The sequence below is a fragment of the Hippocampus bargibanti genome, linkage group LG19, assembly GCF_051943395.1.
Source record: "Hippocampus bargibanti isolate YZ-2025 linkage group LG19, ASM5194339v1, whole genome shotgun sequence".
Classification (NCBI taxonomy): domain Eukaryota; kingdom Metazoa; phylum Chordata; class Actinopteri; order Syngnathiformes; family Syngnathidae; genus Hippocampus; species Hippocampus bargibanti.
Window position 1 is genome coordinate 11,440,614 of NC_142752.1, and position 23,594 is coordinate 11,464,207.

The window sequence follows — 23,594 nt, forward strand, 5'->3', positions numbered from 1 at the left end:
TTCGATGACGAAGCTCTTCGGATGAGGAGTGAAACATCCGACACCTTCAAAGAAGTACAGATGACGGCTGAAGAAACAGTTTCATTGATGGACCACTCCTGTACGACTGAGAGCCTACACAGATGTAAATGTAACAAAATGTAATTTTATGAGGCAATGCTAGAATTCTATTGCACATATTATAGAATATGATACAATAAATGTTACATGTGCAGAATAAATTTGACATCACATTAAATGAGAAAAAAAATACCTGTAGTTGTGAATGAAGAGGGAGGTGACTAAACAAGACCTGATGGGGTGGACTGGAGTGGTTACTGCTCTGATCTCGCCCACCTGGGTTACTGGGAATACATTCCTGGAAGAAAATAATTAATAAAAACAATATAAAAAATGAAATTCCATACAAACTGGACAATGTATCAACCAGATGGGGGCGCCTAACTGAATGCTGAAAGGCCATTGTTCAGATGACTTACTGTATCCATTTCGACACCGGCGGTCCTGCGACGTCCTCGAGGGGCCAATTCCGCCTGACTCAACAACCCAGCAAGGTGAGCCGATCTCAGGGCTCGTGAGCCGCCCTGCTGACTGCAAGACAACAAGTAAAAACCGCATTCACAAAGAATGAAAAAAAAAGCCACGAGGCTCTTTTCAATGATGTTTTGTTGCTATAAATTGTGAAACAGTCATCGGGTGTGAGGCCACTCCATGATTATGTCCAACATTAAAGAATTGAAAAAAAATACAAATCTTGCAACTTTGACATAAAAAATATTCCTAGAACACCAGAAAATAGACATTTATTTTTGGGAGATGTTGTTTTTTTGATCATGGCAAGGTTGCATCCTCATTTTGTTGACAATAATAATAATAATCTTACTATTCTCACCATATTATAACATTTTGCTTAACATTTGCTTCAAAAAAGTGGGCTTATAAGATAGTTAAATATTAAATGTATTATTATTATTAGCTATCTATCTATCTATTGCTATTTAGTTGGCTGTCTATCTCGCTACATCTATTCACTATCTAGCTGGCTGACTATCTATCGAGCTCGGTATCTGTTGGCTAACGATTGGCTTTATATGTATTTGAGTTACTTCCGGGTTGAGTGGGGGACATCTGTGTCACTAGGTAGCTACCTAGCTGGCTATCTATCAGCAATCTATTAGCTATCTGGCTGGCCGGCTAACTATCAGTTATCTATCTATCTATCTATCTATCTATCTATCTATCTATCTATCTATCTATCTATCTATCTATCTATCTATCTATCTATCTATCTATCTATCTATCTATCTATCTATCTATCTATCTATCTATCTATCTATCTATCTATCTATCTATCCATCCATCTATGGGCTATCTATTAGTCAGCTAGCTTCCTATCTATTTGAGTTACTTCTGGGTTGAGTGAACGCTGGCGCGTGTGGCTGCCGCTGCTCACCCACAGAAAAAAAATGATCCTGTGACTGTAAAGTGAGTTTTGAAAGGCGCTTAGAAATGAAATGTATTATTATTATTATTATTATTATTATTATTATTATTATTATTATTATTATTATAAATAGTGCTTTAAAATCTGTCTGACTGACCTCTGCAGGAGGAGGTGCTGATGGAGTCCGCGTCGAGGTGAGTTGGGTCGTATCATGACTTTGTGACGTCCTCGCGGCGACAGGTCTCTCTTCCCAGGAGAGGCGGGGCCCGGCAGCGGTGCAAGCAGCGACAGGTGCCCCCTCCTGGGAGACAGCTCACGTCGACAACCCCCCAAGTCCCGCTTGGGGGACAAGTGGCGCAGCGGTGATGCGTCCCGCCGAGGCGATGGGCCGCGGGGCGAGCCGTCGCCATGCGGCGAGAGATACTGCCTGGCGGCCGGCGATGAGCAGGGTGAGATGGGGGACGAGCACCCTGAGTAGTCGGGCCCGGGGGAGGAGAGGCGAGAAGACGGCGAGGGGGAATCCTGTGAGAGGTCTTCATCCATGGACGGTTGCGATTGTCTCGGCGGCCCCTGCGGCGTGATGTGGATGCTGGGCACGGTGGTGAAGTAGCCAAAAAGAGGCGGCGATGGCTGAGAGGCGCCTACTGCGATGGGGACGCCGTATGGACTGGCCGAGCGGGACGACGTTGTTGGGGTGGAGTCACCGTCACAGTCGTCGTCCTCATCATCTTCGTCGTCCACGTCGTCGCCGTCGTCCTCCGAATCATCGGCGTCGGAGAACTGATGATCGGCCAGGGCCTTGGGTCGCGCGCCGGTTTCCTCGCCAATGTCTGCGAATAGCAAGTCAATAACGTGTCAGCAAAGCCTCAGTGTTCTAATGCATCGTCTCAACAAGGCAAAGAGAACAAGCTGTGCTGTCAAAAGCAAAAAAAAACAAACTAAAATAAAAATCCCCATATTTTTTTTTTCAAATTGTCCATATTGAGCTATTTTCAAGACCCATTCAATATTTTCACCCAAAAAAGGTTGCTTCAGAATTTTTCTAGACTTTAGTTAGTACCAGTTTTTACCTCCTCACCCCCAAAATAATCAAACAATAACAATAAACAAAAACAAAAAAAGCAATCAAACAAAAAATAAAAATGGAAATAAATAAATTCACAAATAAATACAAAAATAAACAAAGTAAACAAAGGAATAATAAATAAATGGAAAATGAAACAAATAAAAATACATACATTAAAAACTTAATGACAGATAAATACATATGAAAACGATTTATAAATATATAAATAAAAGCAAAAACGACTGACCGATATATCAATAAACAAACACAACATAAATAAATAACTAATGGCAGATCAAGAAAGAAATATATAAACAAATGCTAAATAAATAAGTAAATAAAAACGAATGATAGATAAATACATAAAGATAAAAATTAATGACAGATAAATAAAAAAAGAAATTAATAATGAAATAAATACTAAAAATAAATACATAAATAAATAATGGCATATAAGGAAAAAAAAAAGAAAAATATAAAAACGAATGATGAATAAATAAGTAAATGAAAACAAATGATAAACAATAAATAAAAAAATAAATAAATAATACATACATACATACATACATACATACATACATACATACATACATACATACATACATACATACATACATACATACATACATACATACATACATACATAAACATTTCTTGATGAAATATTTGAACAGTGCTTTTTGGACACCCTGAGTTATAAAATAACAAGATGTGAATTATAATGGCCAAAGAATACTTCCTTTACTTGACATTTACTTTACTTTTACATCTTCAGTTGAAGTTTCAGCTGATCAAACTTGTGTGTGTTCCAGTCCAAACAAATTGGCTGGGGATTGGTTTCAAGCAAAAATCTCAATTTGTGACTCGCAAAGTTGTGCTTACCGACATCGTCGGCCTCTGCGTCGTCCACAGTCGATGTGGAGACTCCCAACTCCAGACACTTCTTCAGGTGAGCTTTTGATTTCATGTGCTTGGTCAGATTCCCTGCACATAGACACATTGCTTGAAGCAAGCCATTTCTTTCTTTAGTCCAGAAAAACTGCTTGTTCCAAACAAAACATGAAGTGGTTACCTTTGGTCTTGAAGGCAAAATTGCAGAACTTGCAGACGTAGGGCCGCACGTCGGTGTGCGTGCGGATGTGTTTCTTTAGCATGCTGGGTTTCTTGCAGCGAATGCCGCACTCCTCGCAAATGTACTTGCCCCGACCGCGCCCGCGCACATACACGTAGTCCTCGTTGGACTTGAACCTGTGCAGGAAATACACTAACTGTCACTTACATTTAGTGAAAATACATAATTGCAAACATTATGCAGTCAATACAACTCAAATTCAAAATAATCATGATTGTGGAGGTGAAAACAGTAAGCTAGCTGATCTTTGTTGATATGAAATTAGATGTTTTGGTGAAAACGTGTCAGGCCGTGTGAGAGGACTAAGGCGGGTAAAGTTTTCTGTTCTTTCTTCAGCTGTGAAACTGTCAGAGATGTTCAGTTGGACACTGTGGACAAAGTCTCAAACACAGGAAGATTGTCTTTTACTGCCGGCAGGGGACGCAGTCATTCATGACAGATGCCCAAATTCTGCAGCCCTCTGCCAAGCTATTTATTGAGAGTATATGCAAATTAAAGTGATACATTAGTAAAACATAGTTTTCTTGATTAGAATACCACGCCCCTGGACGTTCTAAGCACCAACAGCTGTCAGCAATAAAACATAGGTATTTTAATTTGTTGTCTTTTCCATGAACTGTTAAATTTGTAACCTGGCTAATGAGCTCTTCCTGTGAGGGAGTTTCAAGTCCTCCTGTGACGAAGGAGTTTCCCTAGGCCAAGGCCAGATCTCCTAGATGAAGATGACAGTTTAACAGGCTGTGTCTGTTTCACTCAGATTGACTGTGGCCATCCGCGCCTTTGCTGTGGGCCTATTGTTTGGTTGGCCAGCTAAGCATGGGACTTTTAAATATGATACCTTAAAATTATATATATATATATATATATATATATATATATATATATATATATATATATATATATATATATATATATATATATATATATGAGATCTGAATTTTAAATATGATAATTCTCCATCAGAAACTGATGATAAAATCTCCAGCAGCAGGACGCGTGTCACAGAAAGGGAAATTTCCGACTGTTGTTGGTCAAAATGGAACGCTGGAGAATATCCAGAATGTTCAGACATTGCCTGACTCATAAACACTTCCCATCCGGCAGGTGACGCCGGCTTTCAGGACCCAGTCGTGTTTGGAAAGAACAAGATGACTCTTGCACAGCTGCGTCCACTTCGACACAGAAGGAAGACGGTAGCGTCCAAAATGGCGATGGGATAAATGTCCACCGTAACATAATTTTTAACAATCGTTTCTTGAGTTATTAGGGTCGATGCTATCCACAAGCATCTCTTGGGCATGAATGTGAGATATTTTATTTTGTGGTGATCTCATTGTTGTCAATTTGTAGATCTGTCACTAACCTTATGCTAATGGTAGTCAAGTCATATTTAGCACTTTTCTGAAAACATTAAGCATTAAACAATCTAATTGATTGGCAACACAAAATTCATACTTATTTCAAACCGATAAACACTTTAAGGCAAAAATATGTGCATCCAAAAGATAGGCTGCCAAATGAAAAACAAAGTAATTTAGTTTATTCAATAAATTGTAAGAATGAAAATTGTACAGAGCAATACAGTGGGGAGACTAAACAAATTCTCAAAAAAACGACTATCAACATCGCAGGGATAATACTAGTGGGCCTCAATCGGCAGTACATATGCACCTAAAAGCTAGCAACCACTCATTTGATGACAATGAGGTTAAAATCTAGGCAAAAGAACATAGATGGTTTGAAAGGGGAGTAAAAGAAGCAATTTTCATAGAAAAGCTAAATCCTTCATTAAACCGACATGGTGGGGTGAGGTTCAATGTGGATCGTTCGTACAATAGCCTGCTTAGGCAACATAGGTTAGGCAACATTAGTAATGCTGATGAGGTGATACCGGAGGGAGTGGGGCAATCAGGCCAGTCGTTAGTCAGGAATGTAGGAACAATCGGTGGGGCTGCAAGGAGTGGTCCTCTCCTCCCCCAACCTGAGAGTAAGGACCTATCATAGCAGTGTCCGGCGCCGCCATGTCTGGGCATTAAGGGATATATATATATATATATATATATATATATATATATATATATATATATATATATATATATATATATATATATATATATATATATATATATATATATATATATATATATATAGTGAGGTTGGGCGGATTGCCCCTGCTCACCCACTAGCTTTGCTGTTTGTCACTTTTTGTTCAACAAGTTTTTTTCCGGGTCCGCGTTGTATCGGGACCGTGCTTTTTGTTAATAAATCATCTGCCAGCACCAACGCCTCTGTCACCTGCATAGCAATCCACCCCCAATTACTACGTTCCAACTCATCAGCTGCCACTGTCGCCGGCGAAACGTGATACGATTAGTTGTATGGCTATCTATCTATCTATCTATCTATCTATCTATCTATCTATCTATCTATCTATCTATCTATCTATCTATCTATCTATCTATCTATCTATCTATCTATCTATCTATTAGCTCTCTAAGGGCTATCCATTAGCTAGCTAGCTTCCTATCTATTTGAGTTACTTCTGGGTTGAGTGAATGCTGGCGCGTGTGGCTGCCACTACTCACCCACAGAAAAACTTATCCTGTGACTGAAAAGTGACCTTGAGAGTTTTGAAAGGCGCTTATAAATGAAATGTATTATTATTATTATTATTTCGCTGTGTAATATACAGTAACATTGAAACTTCCCATCTGCACCATCCTAAACTGAGGAATCACCTGTAATATTTTTAAAACTCATCTGTGACCCACTTACGGGTTCTGATCCACCAGTTGAAAATAACACATCAAATGCAGAATATCAAGTTGTGACTCCTGGAGAGTTGTGAACTTGAGTCATGTACTTGACTTTTGGCAAAGCCACGACTTTGCCAAAACACCATTTGACTGCTCAATCTGATGCTTGTTTGATGAAAGTGCAAATGCAGTCGCTAGCAAAACACAAGCTAGCATTAGTTTTTGACTCGCTAGGCTGAGGTCAACTTATTTCTTCAAACATACTGGAGAGTAAAGAGCGAAGGACTATTGGTCTGGGCAGTGTATAAATACATACTGTATAGTGACCTTGAGAGTTTTGAAAGGCGCTTATAAATGAAATGTATTATTATTATAGTCACAAAGTACAGTAAGCTACGCTCAATTTCAAAGGGGTGAAAGTAAGGGTTATATCGCTACCATGGGAACGGATCGCCATTGTAAACAGAGGCCCGCAGTGTAATTGCTTCCAATGCTAATGCAAAGACACTTGTGAGAAAAAAGCTTGAAGGTAAAAGAACAATAGCGCGCCAGCTGTCGTTATGAGTGTTTTTGTGCTTGTGATATCTTTAACAGACCTCTTTCTGGCTGACTCACACTGACACAAAGAACAAGCTGTAAAAGACTTGTCGAGTTGGGAAAATGAATAGCTTGCTTTAAACAGATGTCTTTCAAGTTCACTCACGAGTCAGCCTTGCTGCTTTTTGATTAGCAGTTTCAGTTTACTTCTTGCTCTTCTACTAGCCATGTGTCCATCATCTGTCCATCCATACCCATTATCATCACTAGCCAATCCAAGCTGACTTTGAGTGAGAGGTGGTGGTGGTAGTGTCGGACAAATAAGAGACGTCAATGAAGCTAACGTGCATGTGTTGGGAAATTGGGAGGAATCTGGAGGCGAACTCATGACTTGGTCACCATGCTAGATATGTTTTTTAGATTTATACAAATAAATATGAACCTGAGTGAATTAGAGTAATTAGATTGATGTGTTGAACATACCCCCCTTCGAAGATCTTGATGCGAGATGGCTCAGTGGCTGTCCTTTTGACCGGCACGTCCTTCTCCACACGCTCCTCCTTTGGACGCTCCCACATGGCTACATCCTTCATCTTCCTTCCAAAAGGGCTGATGTCAACCGGCATCAGCTCTGGTTTTACCTACCAAAGGAAAAATGTCATTCTCCATCCATCTCACTCTATAGGTGATTTTGAAATCGGAATATACCTGATCAAACCGGAGCTTCCAGGCAGCAGATGACACCAGCTTGCCTGAACTTCGTGGCGCCATGGTGGCCGTAGTATATAGGAGGTCGGTGTTCCGACGCTGTTTGGACATCAACAGGGCTAGCGCAGCCTTAGTGCTGAGATTCAGAGGGTTGGGGTTGTAGGAGCTGACACACCAAGAATTGTAGATAGAGCTCAGTGGGTCAGCCAGTGTGCTGTTGGGCTTTGTGTAGTTGAGGAAACACCAGCTGACCCTGCTGTTGGTGCGTAGGCTTGCAAATTGGATAAAATGGTGGACATTGGACATCTCAGTGAGCAGCAGAGTCTGTCCCGTTGCTCTGGAAACTCCTGGACTTTGGTGGAAAGCTGATTGACCCATGACCTTTGCTGGGACTTGACTGGCCGCATGCAGCTTGGTGACGTCTTCTGCATTGATGGAGGAGATCATGGTCTCGGGGCTTGCGTGGTGCTCATCCACATCAAGCTCCACAGGAGAATCTTGGCCACATGACATGGCCGGTGAGGAGTCAGTGATGATCTGTAGAGGCGGTGTGAAACTTTCCGGCCGGGAAACATCGAGCCGGTAATGACCAGAAGAACAGATCTTGTTGGGAGCAGGGAAGTCCCCCAGGTGCGGAGAAGAGGATATTCTCTCACAATCCTCAGAACCGAGTCCCTCCTCAAGCTTGGCGCTGCACTCAGTGCCGCTCAGCTCTACAGCACTCAACTCTTTAACCATCAGCCCAAACATCCTTTCCTCCTTTACCCTCTTCTGTTGCTTGGTCTCAATAAAGCGCTCCAAGGAACTACCGGGGGAAAGCATTCTCTTGCCCCCTCCGATACCAGACCCTGAGGCATCCGTGGTGGATATGGTACCGGACGTCAGCGATAGAGGGATTCCTGTGTTGGGGCCACAAGCTGAAGACTTCAAGTGAGGGGAGTGCAACGTTGTTCCATCTGTCTGTTCTAGGAAGTGTGATAGGTTGAGTCCTGCTGCACTTGGACCTCCCCCAACCCCTGCAAGTGTTTCAATGACTCTCTTAGCATCATTCGGTGAGGACATGTCACTGACATTGGCTGTACTTTGTTCAACTAACCCTCTCTTCTGACTTTGAGTTACCAGCTGGTTAACGTTGGTATACATCACGCTGCCGTACGATGGCACGTGTGTTTGGAGGCGGACAGGAACCAATAAAGGCAGCGAGACGTGGGACCCCAGGTTCTGGGTAGCAAAGATGGGTTGGATCAGCTGCAATGGCTCGGCGGTGCTGTTCAGTATCGGCTTAGATGAGAGAGAGGCCATGTTCTGCTCTTGGAATATGGCTTGGTTCATTGCAAAACTTGAAATGTCTGAATTTCCACTGGATGGTGCTTGATATTGGAGGAGGTGTTTATGAAGTGCTGTTTGCCCAGATAAACTATTCGGGGATCGGCTGTGGAGCTTCTGGAGATTTTGCTGGGCCTTGAGGGTCAGTCGTTGTCGAGAAGCCTGACCGACTTCGTGACTCCAGAGCAGAGGCGACTGCTGGTAAGACAGGAATGGTGGAGCACTCGGATGATGTTGGACAATTTCCCTTTTTATCTCATAACCTGAGTGTTCTCCCTCAGATGAAGAGCCTTGGGTCTGGAGGCGATGCTGCGCGGACCTGATACAAAGAAAGTACATTTGCTCAACAACGATTGTAGGTTTCAAAATAACGCACCGTCTCTTTGGAGCTCTTACCTGCCACGGTGAGGTTCATCCTGCAGACTATCCTCACTGACACTCTGCTGGAGGACATGCTGCTGATGAGCTCCGACATCTGAGGGGAATGGAAGTATGTGTTACCATGAAAGAATCAATCAGCTCAAGTCACATGATTGGAGTCAGGATTGGTTGGCAATTTTAGAACTGTAGCTAACTTGGCTAAAATTGTGATAGACTCGTCGTGACTTTTGAACATTTGAAAAGCTGGCTTTTTAAGATACTTGGTGTGTTATTAGTTTTTTTTCTGTGAAAGAGAATTTCATTTTTAACTTGTCTAATTTTTGCCACAGTAACTTGAGGATTGCGAGGAACATTAAGGTTAAAGGACAACCGACACAATGTTTTTGTTTCCTAACTGACATCAGAAAAACGTTAGCATCTAAAATACCCAAAACACGGACGCTGATATTTCTAGTCAAATGCAAAACACCAATAAAAATGACTTAGTGTCCCAAAACTGACACTATTGAGCTCGAAACTGGGGAGATTAACAAAAGTCCCGCCCCCTTGTTCGTGACGTCACATTAGGTTTGGCCCACCCACAAACTGCCTTGCTCCAGAATCAAAACAATGGCTTCAGAGAGTTCAGATTTGGAGAAGATGCTTTCTTGTTCCTCATCCAGTAATGAATATGATTCAAATAGTTCTGAAGAGGAAAGCATAAATGTTTGCGATCGATTAAAGAAGTCATTCTGTATCAATTTGAGCCGTTTGCAAGCGATGAAACCGGTGAAGGAGATCTGGACTCTGATGTAGCACCCCAGAAAATGCACAACAACTGTGCGCCATGCACAATCGGCGTTTCGGCCAGTATGTGGAGCCGCTGATAAGAGCCGCTGATAAAATCCGTGGTAGAGGACAGAGGGATGGGTTTTACGCACACACACAAAAGAGACAGCGGCACAATTTGAGCTGCACAAGAACATCAGAGATGTTGAGACGAGAGAGAGCTCGACAGCGCGACAGAGTAACAAATGATACGGTGGAAAGTGTATGTTTGTCCGATCGGTTTGCTCCACTAATATGGCGATTGCTCTCTTTCACCAGGTGAGTTCACAGTTAGCATGCAGTATGACTAAATGAGTAAACATGCATCAAACTTTCGCTATCCAAGCGCGGAATCGCTAAGTCCAGTTAGCTTTCTCGTTCGCCTCCGCTGGCGCTATACTGCTCTGGTCCGTTGGTTTGTCCGCAGGGAATTTGTGTGAACTTTCACACCTTCTTTATGCATGTTACCGCAATTAGCTGCCACACAACGATTCACCATTACGTTATTTATGTAGTTTTCCTTCTAATTTCGCGATCAACATGATATTTTCAGCCGACAAATAGTACGCAGAATGCACTGTGTGTCGCTTTCTCGGTCAGGGGCGTACCGAATGTGACGTCACTTCCGGCATCAACTCGAAAACAAGACTTCCTGAATATTCAGCGCAAGTCTTAAAAAGTAAAATATAGCGATATGCGGTGGAATGTTTGTAAAATGCGGTCAGTAGAGGTCATTTGAAGTGATTTTACAAATTATGGACACAACTTGTCGGGAGGTGTCGGTTGTCCTTTAAGAATTAAGACTTACTTAGGAAATTGTGTGCATGTGACAAAGATCCACATTGCAATAACAATCCTGCGGACCGAAGAGATGTTTACAATTTACTGACAATACTCTTGTCACCTCTTTGGGTTCGGCTGTCAATGTTGTTGCTTCTCTGTGAGGGTCCTGTCAGGCCAAGCCACAGCCCTTGCTCCACACTCTCCTGCTTGATTGACAGGTCGGATTCTCCTGATTCCGGCACTACTGCCTCTGGATAGACACTCAAGGAGGCCTGTGGATGATAAAATGTCAAGTGGATGAGCAACTCATCTCTTAGTTTATAAAAGCACAATAGTACTTGGACTCTGGGTGGTCGGTCCCCAAGTTTTTTCAGAGATGTTGCTTCGTCATTTTATTTTCTTTGTATGATGAGCCAAAATGTTAAATCTTCAGTTTAAGATAAACCTTCACTCCAGTGATGTGAGAAAGAAAATGGAACATTCAGTTACTACAATACTGGCATGTATGGGAAAGAAGAACCACAAATTGTCACAAACAAGAGATTTTACACATGGTCCACAACCCATACCCAGATGCTGACACACAGGCTAATAGACCTGATTTATAAATAAATTCAGTTTACATTAAGGTCAAGCAGCAAATTAACTCATTCACTGCGAGATGTGCAAAAATGTGTCCACTCCCGTGCCAGGTTTTTTGTCATTTTCACTCAAATTCCAGGACCCACAGAATATTGAGTTTTAGGCCTAGATACACATTCAATGCAGTGTAAGAAACCTCAGACTCTCTTTTTTCATCAGAAAAAAGAGCTATATGCTATATAAGTTATATGGATCTGGAGTAATATGAGGTGCAAGTGGTGGCGGCTGTACAAAAGGCTGCCCCATTGTGCAAGGGAAAAAAAAAATTGCCAGAAACATTGCCTGCACTTTATCGGCGGCCAAAAAAGGAAAAAAACTAAACCCGAACACATTTGGGAATGGCGTCTTATTTTAAATTCCCGAATAAATTTGGTAATGGCAGTGATGAGTTCAACTTATAAGGGAAGGTACCAAGTCACCAAGGAAGATATTTTCCAATACCTGTCGGACAAGAAATCCACGGCGACGTTCTTTCATGGCTGAGGCGCTGGTGTACACCTCCCCCTCTCTGGATGACGATAAGCTTCCGTAGTCGAAAGACTTACTGCGCATTTCAGGTACCTCTGAGGGAAGTGTATGTGGGGCTTGTTCCGACGAGGACCTCCTCATTTCCTTGAGCTGCTGGTGGCTACAATGACCACTGCAAGGCACGGTTAGAAACTCAGAGGGTTTGGCCCCTCCACCAGAGACACTATCCTCCTGCAGTTTCAGTGCAAAAACAGATGTGTAAATCAATCAATGACTGGACCAGTGTCTTGTACTTACTATACTTCACAATGTGGTACCTGTTTAGTGGGTGATACTGTCTTGGAGCCTTCATCTCTCTCAAAAGACATTGAGAAGGAAGAAGAGTGTGACAGATTGCTCTCCTGACTTGGGCTGCGAGACAGGCTGGTGCAAGTGGACTCAAAACTGGACTCTCCAGACGAATGATCCATGTCTGCAAGACGTAGCCGCTTCTTTTTAGGTGGAAGCTTCTCTGAGGGCATCTGGGAGAGGGTGTCACTCCTTTGTGGGAGTTGGAACTCCTCTACATGCACTGTATGCTTCTCTAACTCCTTGTCCATTGGAGAGTCTGTGTCTTTTTCATCCGTTACCCTGATCTCCGGAACTTGGATGTTGGGTTGGCGGACAAGTTTGTGTGGGATGGAGTAAGGCTGTCCAGGTGAAGCTGCTGCCGATGAAGACGAGAGGGAGGCCAAGTCACTGTCGCTCTGCGGCTGCTGATCCATACTCTCGGTTCTTAGTAGGGCCGACTCTGGACTCAAAGCGTCTTCAAATATATCCGAGTCAGACTGTTCCGAATACTGGCTTGAGAGGGTTGAAGGATGATATCCTGACTGCTCAAATGACTCTGACTTTTCAAAGGAATTTGGCCGGCTTAGGGAGTTGGTGTGCTGGATGACTGATATGACGTTTCCGGCTGCTTTCCGGCATTCTGAGTCGGTTAAAAGAGCTATTTCCTCGGAGCACATGCTTGGACAAGTATCGAAGCTGTCTGACTGACTGGGAGCACTCTGAAGTGAACCCTTGCCCGTCGGGGTACCTCTGGACCCATCCAAACTAACATAGTCTCCTGACATCTCGACTGAACCACTGCAGCTACTCACAGTGATCAGGACTGTCTTCCTCATCCCCGACGCTCTTCTCTTTCCTCCTTTTTCTGGTGGTTATTTCTGACATGCTAACTTTTGTACCATATGGGATGTAGCCAATGGGCTCTGCAGTCCCTGAAGTGCGCTCAATGAGCTTCTTAGACATAGATGAAGTGAAATTATTCACTGTGTGTCCAGAGCCCTCCGAATCTCCTGTGTGGGTTTCATGGGCTAAAAGTTCAACAGCCGCTTGTCTTTGGAGTCGACGAAGTCCTGGCTGGTAAAAAACATCATCTGACGTAATCATCTCGTCAAAGGAATGGCTGCCTCGTATCCCCGGGGGGACAGTGAGGTTCGGAGGAGAAGATGTTGGCATGGAGTTGCTCCTAATAAGAGGCCCTGAATCTGAAGGAGGTTCCAGAAGTCCTACATTACTCTGACTGGGTCCGGTTGGATAAAGTTTGGGATCTCTGGACATTCCAACATCTCCTCGTAAACATATATGATCCTCAGATATATTTGCTACTGTGACAAACTGTCGGGATCTGGAGTTGGGTCGGTAGTACCAAGTCCGACCAAACATGATCTCCTCGTATGTTTTAACGTTTGTATTTGGAGGGCTGATCTGCTGGTCTGCACTCTCAGAACGTGAAAAGTAGCCTGAGTCTGTGCTGCCTTTGCTGTGAGGGCTGAGGAGGTTTAGGGATTGTGTTGCAGTGCAATTGGAATACAGGCCTTTCTTGTCATTCAGTCTCTGAGCCAAACGTGGTTTGACTGAAGGTCCGTCATCCAGTGAACGCCCTCTTCGACTGGCAAGCAACGTCGACATGTGGTGGGAACCTTTTATTTCCTGAAAGGATGGACACTCTGTCCCTCTGGATTTTGGAACAATCAGGATAGGCACTTTGATGGAGCCGGCAGGAAGTTCTTCAGCTGAGTCTGCATACGCTGGTTCTGCACCACCTACACACAGCGACGTACAGGCACAAGAACATGCATTTCACCTATGAGAATAGGACCAGGAAGACCAGCAATACTGTCTATGCCAGAACCCAATATGGTTTAACGTCTTCTGAAAGTAAAACAGTAAAAATGCTTCAATTCGACCTTTGTGGATTGCAATAACCACAATGACTGAAAATCGACAAAGACACAACTGGTCCCGATTACCTGTATTCTTGCCAGCTTCAAAGGAGATCTGTGTGATGGAGCTGTCTTTGTCTGTCAGTATGGTGGCTCCTTCTACCCCTTCCTCATCAGTATCTGTGCTTTGCTCACCATCAGAGTGGACGTCGGCTTCGGCCCCGGGGGACTCCTCATCCATGTCGCCGCCAGGAGAAACGCCCAGGTCTGAAAAGGGCACCAGTCCGGCCTTGATAGCATGAGCATGAGACTTGCGATGCTTGTAAAGATTGCTCTTGGTTTTGAAGGAAAAACCGCATGGAACACAAGGGTATGGCCTCTCGCCGGTGTGCGAGCGAATGTGCTTCTTCAGGACGCTGGGCTTGGCGCAGGCTCGGCCGCAGTAGTAACAAATGTACTTTCCAGGCTTTTTGGGTTTTTGATCCTTTTTGCCACAACACTCATCTCCTGGGTCAGGGCCCATCTGTGAATACGGTATAAAGGAGCTCGGTAAACTTGGAGATTTTTGCCGAGGGAACCTCGCTGCACCCACTGTAGCTCCTAGGGAGTGAGTGTGTCCCGGGTGTCCCACTGGGCACAGTTCGTCTGATGGCAACTGTCCGGCAAAAGGCCAGGCGTGTGCCTCTAGTCCTGGTTGGGGCTTGGCTCCTGAGTGGAAGCGTTCAGTATGTGGATGCTGAGGGTATGGTTGGCCCAGCTGGTAGGAGTACCCCCCCGGAAATCCCTGAGCCATGGGTCCCTGAGGGTCTTGAGATGATGGCGGGCCTCCTATTGCCCCGACTAACGAAGGTCCAGATAGCAGCTTTCCAGAATTCCCGGTGATGACAAAATTATGTTGGGGTGCTAATGCCACGTTGGCATCGCTTGGCAAACTCTCACGATGTCTCGCTGTCGGATCAGCAAAAGTGCTTCGCTTGGCGGTGGCGGAGGGTTCGGATGCCCACTTCCTTTGGAGAGGCATCTTATCCTTGACGGTATCCTTTTTTGGGCACGGGTGTCTGCCGCCGCCGCCACTGGCAGCAAACTCACGAGCATCCATTTGTGAGAAAAGGAGGCAGGAGAAGGGCAACGCTCACACGACTCCTGGAGGCTTACCGAGTCCCAACGCTGTTGGCCATGTTAACCCAACTTTTGATGGTGGCCATGGCAGAACAAATGGTGCAGGAAGTGTAAACAATTAATGTGAACTTCAGAACATAGCATTAGACATCTCTTCCCATTACTTATTTATTTTCTGTCCAGTTCATTTGAAAGCAGACACTTCTGCCGCTGATCTGGGGAGGGGACACAAAAAGAACAAGTGTCAAAAATTGTGTCCCAACCATCTTGAAATAATGTAAAGCAAAACCTTGCTATTGACACGAGTTTGAGTCAGACAACTACCGTTAGTTTTCTTTTTTTTTTTTGCTTCAGAAATACCCGAATATACCACAAGATGCCACCAAAGCCGTGTCTAATTCTACCATCATCTTGATGGCAAGTCAAGGGATACATTTTTAGAAGACTGTGCCAAAGCTATGGCTAATATAAAAGTAGTGTTAATGCAGTCAATTCTAAACAACTAATCTCATATTTTCACCATTAATAGCAACAAACTCTGATCCTCAAATACTTTTTCTATAATTTTTAATTAACACTAAATAGAGTACAGTGATACCTTGACTTCCGAACTTAATTGGTTCCCAGACAGAGTGTGTAAAGAGAAGTGTGTATCCCAAAAATTAATTTCCCATAGGAAACCATTAAAATGAGAATAATCCGTTGCCAGGTGCCCATAAAACCTAATTTTCTACTTTCTAATTTTCTAAGCCTTAAAACTACACAAAACATACCTTATTTTATGTATAATAAATGGGCTATGGTATTATAATTAAACAAAAAATGTACTGTATAATAAAGCAGTTTTATTTACCTTTGTGATGGTCATAGGATGGCTTGATGGAATGGAGTGGCCGGTTTCCGAAGCATTAAACACTTGAAGAACGTAACCTTCTTTCACCATCTTGAGGAATGAACCCTTGTAGGTGCTTTCTCTGTGATAATTTTATCTAGTTCCTCATCAATTGTGTTCTGTTTAGGTGGGTTGATAGCTTTTTGCATCAAGTGTACAGATGGCTTGTGCGGGTTGTTTGTGGAGTCTGATTGATGGGATATTTTAATCTTGCAGTCTACACTGCCTTTGAACTATCAAAGTTGAAACTCTCTCACTGTCGTCTGCCTGTCTCATTAATGTTTAAACCACCTCCCCTCACTACTGCATTCTCGACCAATCACGTGGCTTTAACCGAATACTGGGGGCGGGGAATAGGGGACAAAAACAGTCGGCTGCCATTTTGTTTTTTGTTTTTGTTAAGAGAACGGGCTCGTTCGCGAACAACACATCACTCATTGAGGCAGCTCTGTGTGCATCCTGAAAAAAGTTCGTATGCCAAGGTAAAATCTTCATAAATTTAACGTTTGTAAACCGAAAAGTTCGTTAGCCAAGGGGTTTGTAAACTGAGGTATCACTGTATTTAATTTGAAGAGGCAGATGTTGCATTGGGTGTCCATATTACAGACATTTGAAAGAACAATCTGAAATCGTTTTTGTCAACTTGAGATTTTTAAGCCTACTGAGCAAAAGAAAAACACACCTTGCAGTTTTTCTGTCACAATTGAGGCTAAACATAGACCTTCCCTATATAGAAAGTCTGCATCACCTCTACAGTTTTACTTGACACCAATTATCACTTTCCCATTAGACAAGGCTTCGGCGCCTTCTTGTGACATTTTGTGACGTCAGAGAGAGCACAAAAACATGGGTCCAATTGAGTGTTTCAGTTGGTTCCACAATGATGAATCTTTAACGGCAAACCTCCCAAAAAGGTGGTGGCTAGTTGCAATCATTAATACCAACTTTTCAAAGTGCTTGTCGGTGAGGATCCGGGTCTGGGCCTAAAACGCTTGGTCACACCTGCAACACAACACACAATTTGATGAGTTCCATTCGCCATTCATGTGACATGACAAAAGCAGCAAAATACCCACAACGTTGTCAAGAGCAAACCCCCTGTAAACGTCAGCTACTGTGCGGCATTGTTGTTTTTTTTTGTTTAAAAAATACATTCTTCCACATCCATCCGTGCTTTTTTTTCTTGTTCTGCCACTCGGCCCGCCCACCTGCCTGCCTGCCTGCCTGCATGCATGCTCAACCTCCCTCCACTCGGTGACTCACTAGTGCACAGTACACCCACGCTGTTCCTAAAAAGACACAAAGACCGGTATATAAATAAGGGAGGAGAGGAAGTGACGCGGGGGTATCATAGCTGCCGAGTGTTCGTGTGTAGGTGCGTGTGCGCGCGCGTGTGTGTGTCCAAGAAGTTGAACAACGATCAGCATCTTGTTTCGTATCTCACCGTTAGAAGTGCAGTTCCACCCCTAACCACATACGCACACGCACACGCGCGCGCACACACACACACACACACACACACACACACACACACACACACACACACACACACACACACACACACACACACACACACACACACACACACACACACACACACACACACACACACACACACGCATACTAATTAAGAGATTTTAGGGCAGGGGTGCTCAATACGTAGTTCGCAATCGACCAGTCGATCTCCAAGGTACACTCCTAGGTAACATTGTCATGAACTGATGCTATACAAATAAAGTTGAGTTGTTTTGATAAAATCACGACGTCTGCCTAGTAGTCAGCTCTTTACTTGATTGATACACCGGACAACCAATCAGATGGCATCTTATTATTGGGTACACTGCGTGCTCAAAAAACGCCCCTGAGCAGTGCAAACTTCACAAGCTAGTCGTTAGCTACATCTTTATATTTTGCTCGTTTTTTTCCACTTAAATGTAAGATAGGATATAGAAATTAGTGCGGGAGCTGGACCAAGTAAGAAGAAAAAAGTAGTGTAGCATATGTCACACTGCTACAGAATGTTGCGACAGGTCGAAAAGCAGCGGTGACGTCACGACCGCAGGTAGACTAAGATGGTGGCACAACAAACACGTTGACAAAGCAACTCTCCTCTCTCATTCCTCCGGACACAACAAGTAGCACTTTCAGACGGACGGAATGGGAGTCGGACATTATTTAAACGTAGACATTTTCAAAGTGTGTTTGTCTCATCTGCCAGTTGTTCGAGTGAATTTAGGTAATGGCAAAAAAAAAAAAAAAAAAAAAAAAATACAGAATTATGTTGTGTTGTGCAACATATGCGGTGATACATCAACATAAATTGCAATAATCCTCAAGATATTTCTCAATAAATATAATGGGGAGATTTGATTTATAGCTCCCATGCTAAAAAAGTGTTTTAAGTGTGAAAAACTGTTTTAAGCCAATCAAGCTGCGACAAATGAGCAACTTCAACTCATTCCATCCTGGCCATTTTGAAAAAAGAGAGGGTCCCATAATCTATCCTTTTGATTTATCATTCAAGAGTTGCTATCGATTAGCTATTATATTATATTATATTATATTATATTATATTATATTATATTATATTATATTATATATTTATATTATATTTGCCTTTATTAGTCTCGCAGTGGAGAAATTTACATTTCACAGCAGCAACGTGATGAAAGGAATGAAAGTAGAAAAACAAAATACATGAGCTGCTGCAAAGGCAGCCACTCTCGCGGCGCCGTCTTGAAGTCAAAAGAACAAAAAAAAAACTAAATAACATAATATGACAATGCAAATACAATATGACAACACATAGACACATAGTCATTCCTTAAGCACTTTCTGTACCCTCTTTGTTACATGAAGCAGTTGTAGATGAAAGAGGAGAGGATCAAAGCATCTTTTCACCAGTGGATCAGGGACATCATGGTGGAATGTGCACGTCGAGTACAAGCTAAATGTTGAAAGCAAACATGCAGCTGTAGCATCATTGACGGAAAGAGATTGCATCTCACACCTCCTGTCCCACATAAATCCGCTTCAATTCAGAGCCGCAACAGTTCCACATCCGCATCGGCGCTCTAGATAGATAGCTATCTAGCTCTATAATAATAATAATAATAATAATAATATATTTCATTTATAAGCGCCTTTCAAAACTCTCAAGGACCCTTTACAGTCACAGGATATCTTTTCTGCGGGTGAGCAGCGGCAGCCACACGCGCCAGCATTCACTCAACCCGGAAGTAACTATCTATATATTTGCTATCTATTAGCTATCTATCTGCCTAGCTAGCTATGAGTTATCTATTAGCTAGCTAGCTAACTTTCTATCTATTTGAGTTATTCCGGGTTAAGTGAACGCTGGCGCGTGTGGCTTCCGCTGCTCACCCGCAGAAAAACTGATCTTGTGACTGTAACGTGACCTTGAGAGTTTTGGAAGGTGCTTCGAAATGAAATGGATTATTATTATGATAATATTATTGCATTTGATACCGATGTAAACACTAAACTACCGAACAAAATAAGTTGTACTTTGAAGGTTCACATACTTATTTGATACTGAATTGTGAATGTTTACATGGTTTTAATACAACAAACACGAGAACATACTTTTTTTTTTGCGGTAGTAGTTCAAGCGGAATGTTGTTTGTAAATTGTTGCCACTTGGATGAAAATCAGAACACATTTATGTCCGAAGGGTTCACATTTTCTTGCAACTGGAAATGAATGATAGTTATCTGTGTTTGTGTGTGTGTGTGTGTGTGTGTGTGTGTGTGTGTGTGTGTGTGTGTGTGTGTGTGTGTGCGCGTGTGTGTGTGCGTGTGTGTGTGTGTGTGTGTGTGTGTGTGTGTGTGTTTGTGTGTGTGTGTGCAGTCAGTTATTTTCAAAATCCAGCGCATCAGGATTCCACATACCAACTGGAATGTGTGGATTTAGAGAAACAGGAAAGTTTTCAATGTTTTTTTGTGGCTTGGGCAAGAGATGCAAGGAGAACCTGGACTGGTCGCCAGTCAATAGCGTGACACGGGAAACATATCAATCAATTTGGGACAGGTCAGCCAGTCAGTGGCACCAATCGCTTCATCTTCAAAAGAATATCATCCATTGATTGCCGCCTGTCTGTTGGTTTCTTTTGGCTATACTGTATGTGTACGTGGTTGGTTTGCTGCTTCTCACAATTAAGAACAAAGAAAGGAAGTGAATGGTCTCCAAAATGCACCACTCGGGATACGATTCATGTGACACACACACACACACACACACACACACACACACACACACACACACACACACACACACACACACACACACACACACACACACACACAAAACAGGGTTCGTCTTTCTGAGTGTGTTGTCGCACTTTTGTGGTTAAACAGCGTTTAAATTATTAAAAGGCATTACTAATGCTTTCCATTCACTGATTAACATCTTTAAACAGCAAAAGGAGCAGGGGGGCGCAATGGCACGAGCCAGGGGGGGAGCGTCGGCGAGTGTCTGGCACCACATTCTAGCATCGCCTTTCTTTGGCCCGGACTGGGAATCACTAATTGTTCCACTTCATGTTCCACTTTGTTCATCTGTGTGTGTGTGTGTGTGTGTGTGTGTGTATACGTGCGCGCACGCGTGTGTGTCCGTGACTAACTCACTAATCATCATGTGGCACACAAAAGCACACTGTCCAGATATAAATGTCAGGTTAGGTCAAAAGCAGCTCCATATACATATACAGTAAAGTCTCGTTATATCGATATCGGATATATCGATAGTCCCGGTTATATCGATACTATTTCTATGCACGCACGGAGAAAATTACATGCAAACAGGGTCGGATATATCGATAGTCCCGGTTATATCGATATTTTTTCAGACTCCCTTGAATATCAATATAACGAGACTTTACTGTACATATATATCTAAAGAGATATATATCTATATCTTTGTGTTGTCATATTATTTGTTATTTACTTTTTTTTAACTTTGTTATTTCCGGGTTGTGCAAAATGCAATACATACTGATTTATATACAGTAAAGTCTCGTTATATCGATATTGTTTATATTGATAATACTGCTTATTAAGATACTATTTTCATTTCCCGTGCACATTTCGAGTCTTTTTATGTATAATTAGTTCCGTTTAGTACGATTTGTGGTTCTTACGATAATCCGGTTACTACGGTGCTCTTTTGCGCCTATGTTTATATCGATACAAAAGGTACTTACGGTGAATCGATATTTGCTTAGGGGTTTCTATACAGTACCACCATTATCGAAATCTGTATCGGTCGCGCCATTGGTCGACATGGTCACGTGACTTGGTCACGTGAGTTTGTTACGTGACCAGTGCCCATGTAGCAGACGTTATTTTCATTTTCAGACGCCCGCTAGTGTGTAGCAGATGACATTTTCTACCGTCTTCAACAATGGCGACAACAATGGCATACATGTTTGCAATCGATTAAAGAATTATATGTGCCATTTTGAGGCAACATTGGGGGAACATCTCTCACCCCAAAAAAAAGAGGCACAAATGGCGAGCTTCTATGGCCACCTCCGTTTCTTATATGGCGCCTGGATGCCCTCTTCTGGCGGCTTTTGGGCGCAACACGGTTCTCAGACCAAAGATACTTCATCAACGTAAGTAATGTAAACGTTGCAGTTTTGTATTTAATTGTGTAGCATTCAGATATCTTTATCGCTTGCAACAATCACAGTTTTTTTTGTGGTTTCGTGTGAATAGAACGTGAGGATTTTGCATTGGTTGCATTTTTGAAAGGAAATACAGTAGTCATTAAAAAAGTGTAAAGACGTTTTTATTTTATGCACAAATTTATTTTTCACTTCACTACTGTACAAAAAAAGCATGTTAGATACGCAATCTATGAACCCAATGATAAAATGACATGCCATATCAAAGATCCCCCGTTTACGTGTTGCCCCCCCCCCCCCCCCCGCCACTTTAATGAAGTTCGGCGCAGGACGGATATATCGACAGTACGGTTATATAGACATTTTTTCTGACTCCTGAGAATATCGATATAACGAGACTTTACTGTAGCACTTTAATAACATCCGAAGCTGTAACAAAGCGCTAAAACGCTGGCGCGTGTGGCTACCGCATGAAGCATAAATGTTTGCAATCGATTAAAGAAGTCCTTCCGTATCAATTCAAGCCATCTGGACTCCAATGTAGCGTCCCAGAAAATGCACGAGATGGCGCACAAGCTCCGTTGGAAATGGGCTGATTTGTCTGCTGGGAATTACACCTTCTTTATGGTGTTACCGCAATTGGTAGTCTTAGTCCGACACACAACGATTCACCATCGCGTTATTTATGTGTTTTTCCTTCTAATTTCGCGATCAACACGGTGTTTTCAGACAAAAAAAAAGTGCCCAAAATGCATTGTGTGTCACTTTGTCGGTCAGGGGCGTTCCTAACGTGACATCACTTTAGGAATCGTCATCAACTCGAAAACAAGACTTCCTGAATATTCAATGGGAGTCTTAAAACGTAAAATATAGCTGTGTGCAGTGGAATCTCTGTAAAATGCGCATTTGTCATTTGAAGTGATTTTACAAATTATGTGACAGTCCTTGAAGAGGTGGAGGAGAGCAGATTCCAGCGGATAGCAAACAATGGCCGTGTTCCGTCCCACAAGGGCGCACACTGCCGCAAAGCGCTTTTTCAACCTGAGCCCATTTACCAAAATGCCAAAAGGAAGAGAACTCTGCCCATTCGCACAGTTAGATTGCACGTGTAATGCGCATTTAAAGCAGAAAAATAGCATCTGATTGTCTATTGAAAACCGCTTCACTTGCATCTCAAAGCAAGTCGGCAAGTTGACAAAAAGGAAACAACATGTCACCCTTTTTTAAGGGCCGAATATGAGGCATTATTCTCCAGGCTGTCTTTGTCCGAACAACGTGTGCTCTTTTTCTCTATTTTCCCCCTCATTCTGTAGCTGCAGAATTGTGCCTGTGGCCATTTGGTCTATGAGGGGAACATCTACTCCTGGAAAGGAAAATGAAAACATGGTGGGCAAGAAGAAGACGCTCATCATGACAGTCTGCCAACGAGGCGCCAGCTCGGCCTCAAATAGGCTAAATGGGCTTTTGAATGCCGTGAGGTTCACAAAAGAAAGTACCAGTGTGTCCAAGTATCAAAGTTGTAAACTAGATGCAGGAGAGGGGAGCTTCATCAACTTTTTTTTCCATTTTAATCCGAACACCAATTCTATGAAACTAACGCAGCATATACCAAAATACCCACAGATATTCCCTGAAAAGAAATTATGTAATTGAGAAATATAAAGCAAACAAACAAA

General features: G+C 42.8%; 1 protein-coding gene across 1 annotated transcript in view; it reads right to left on the minus strand.

Annotated features, from left to right (window-relative positions):
• The window catches only part of hivep2a (HIVEP zinc finger 2a), a 101,462-nt gene that overhangs the window by 5,484 nt on the left and 72,384 nt on the right, over positions 1-23,594 (minus strand). Inside the window, 14 exon segments of the mRNA XM_089021745.1 lie at positions 254-358; positions 480-591; positions 1,602-2,274; positions 3,393-3,494; positions 3,583-3,758; positions 7,419-7,576; positions 7,644-9,288; positions 9,366-9,444; positions 11,062-11,212; positions 12,024-12,281; positions 12,368-13,190; positions 13,192-14,140; positions 14,348-15,594; positions 17,217-17,273. Coding sequence (XP_088877871.1) covers positions 254-358; positions 480-591; positions 1,602-2,274; positions 3,393-3,494; positions 3,583-3,758; positions 7,419-7,576; positions 7,644-9,288; positions 9,366-9,444; positions 11,062-11,212; positions 12,024-12,281; positions 12,368-13,190; positions 13,192-14,140; positions 14,348-15,359 — 6,243 coding nt within the window. The 5' untranslated portion in view covers positions 15,360-15,594; positions 17,217-17,273.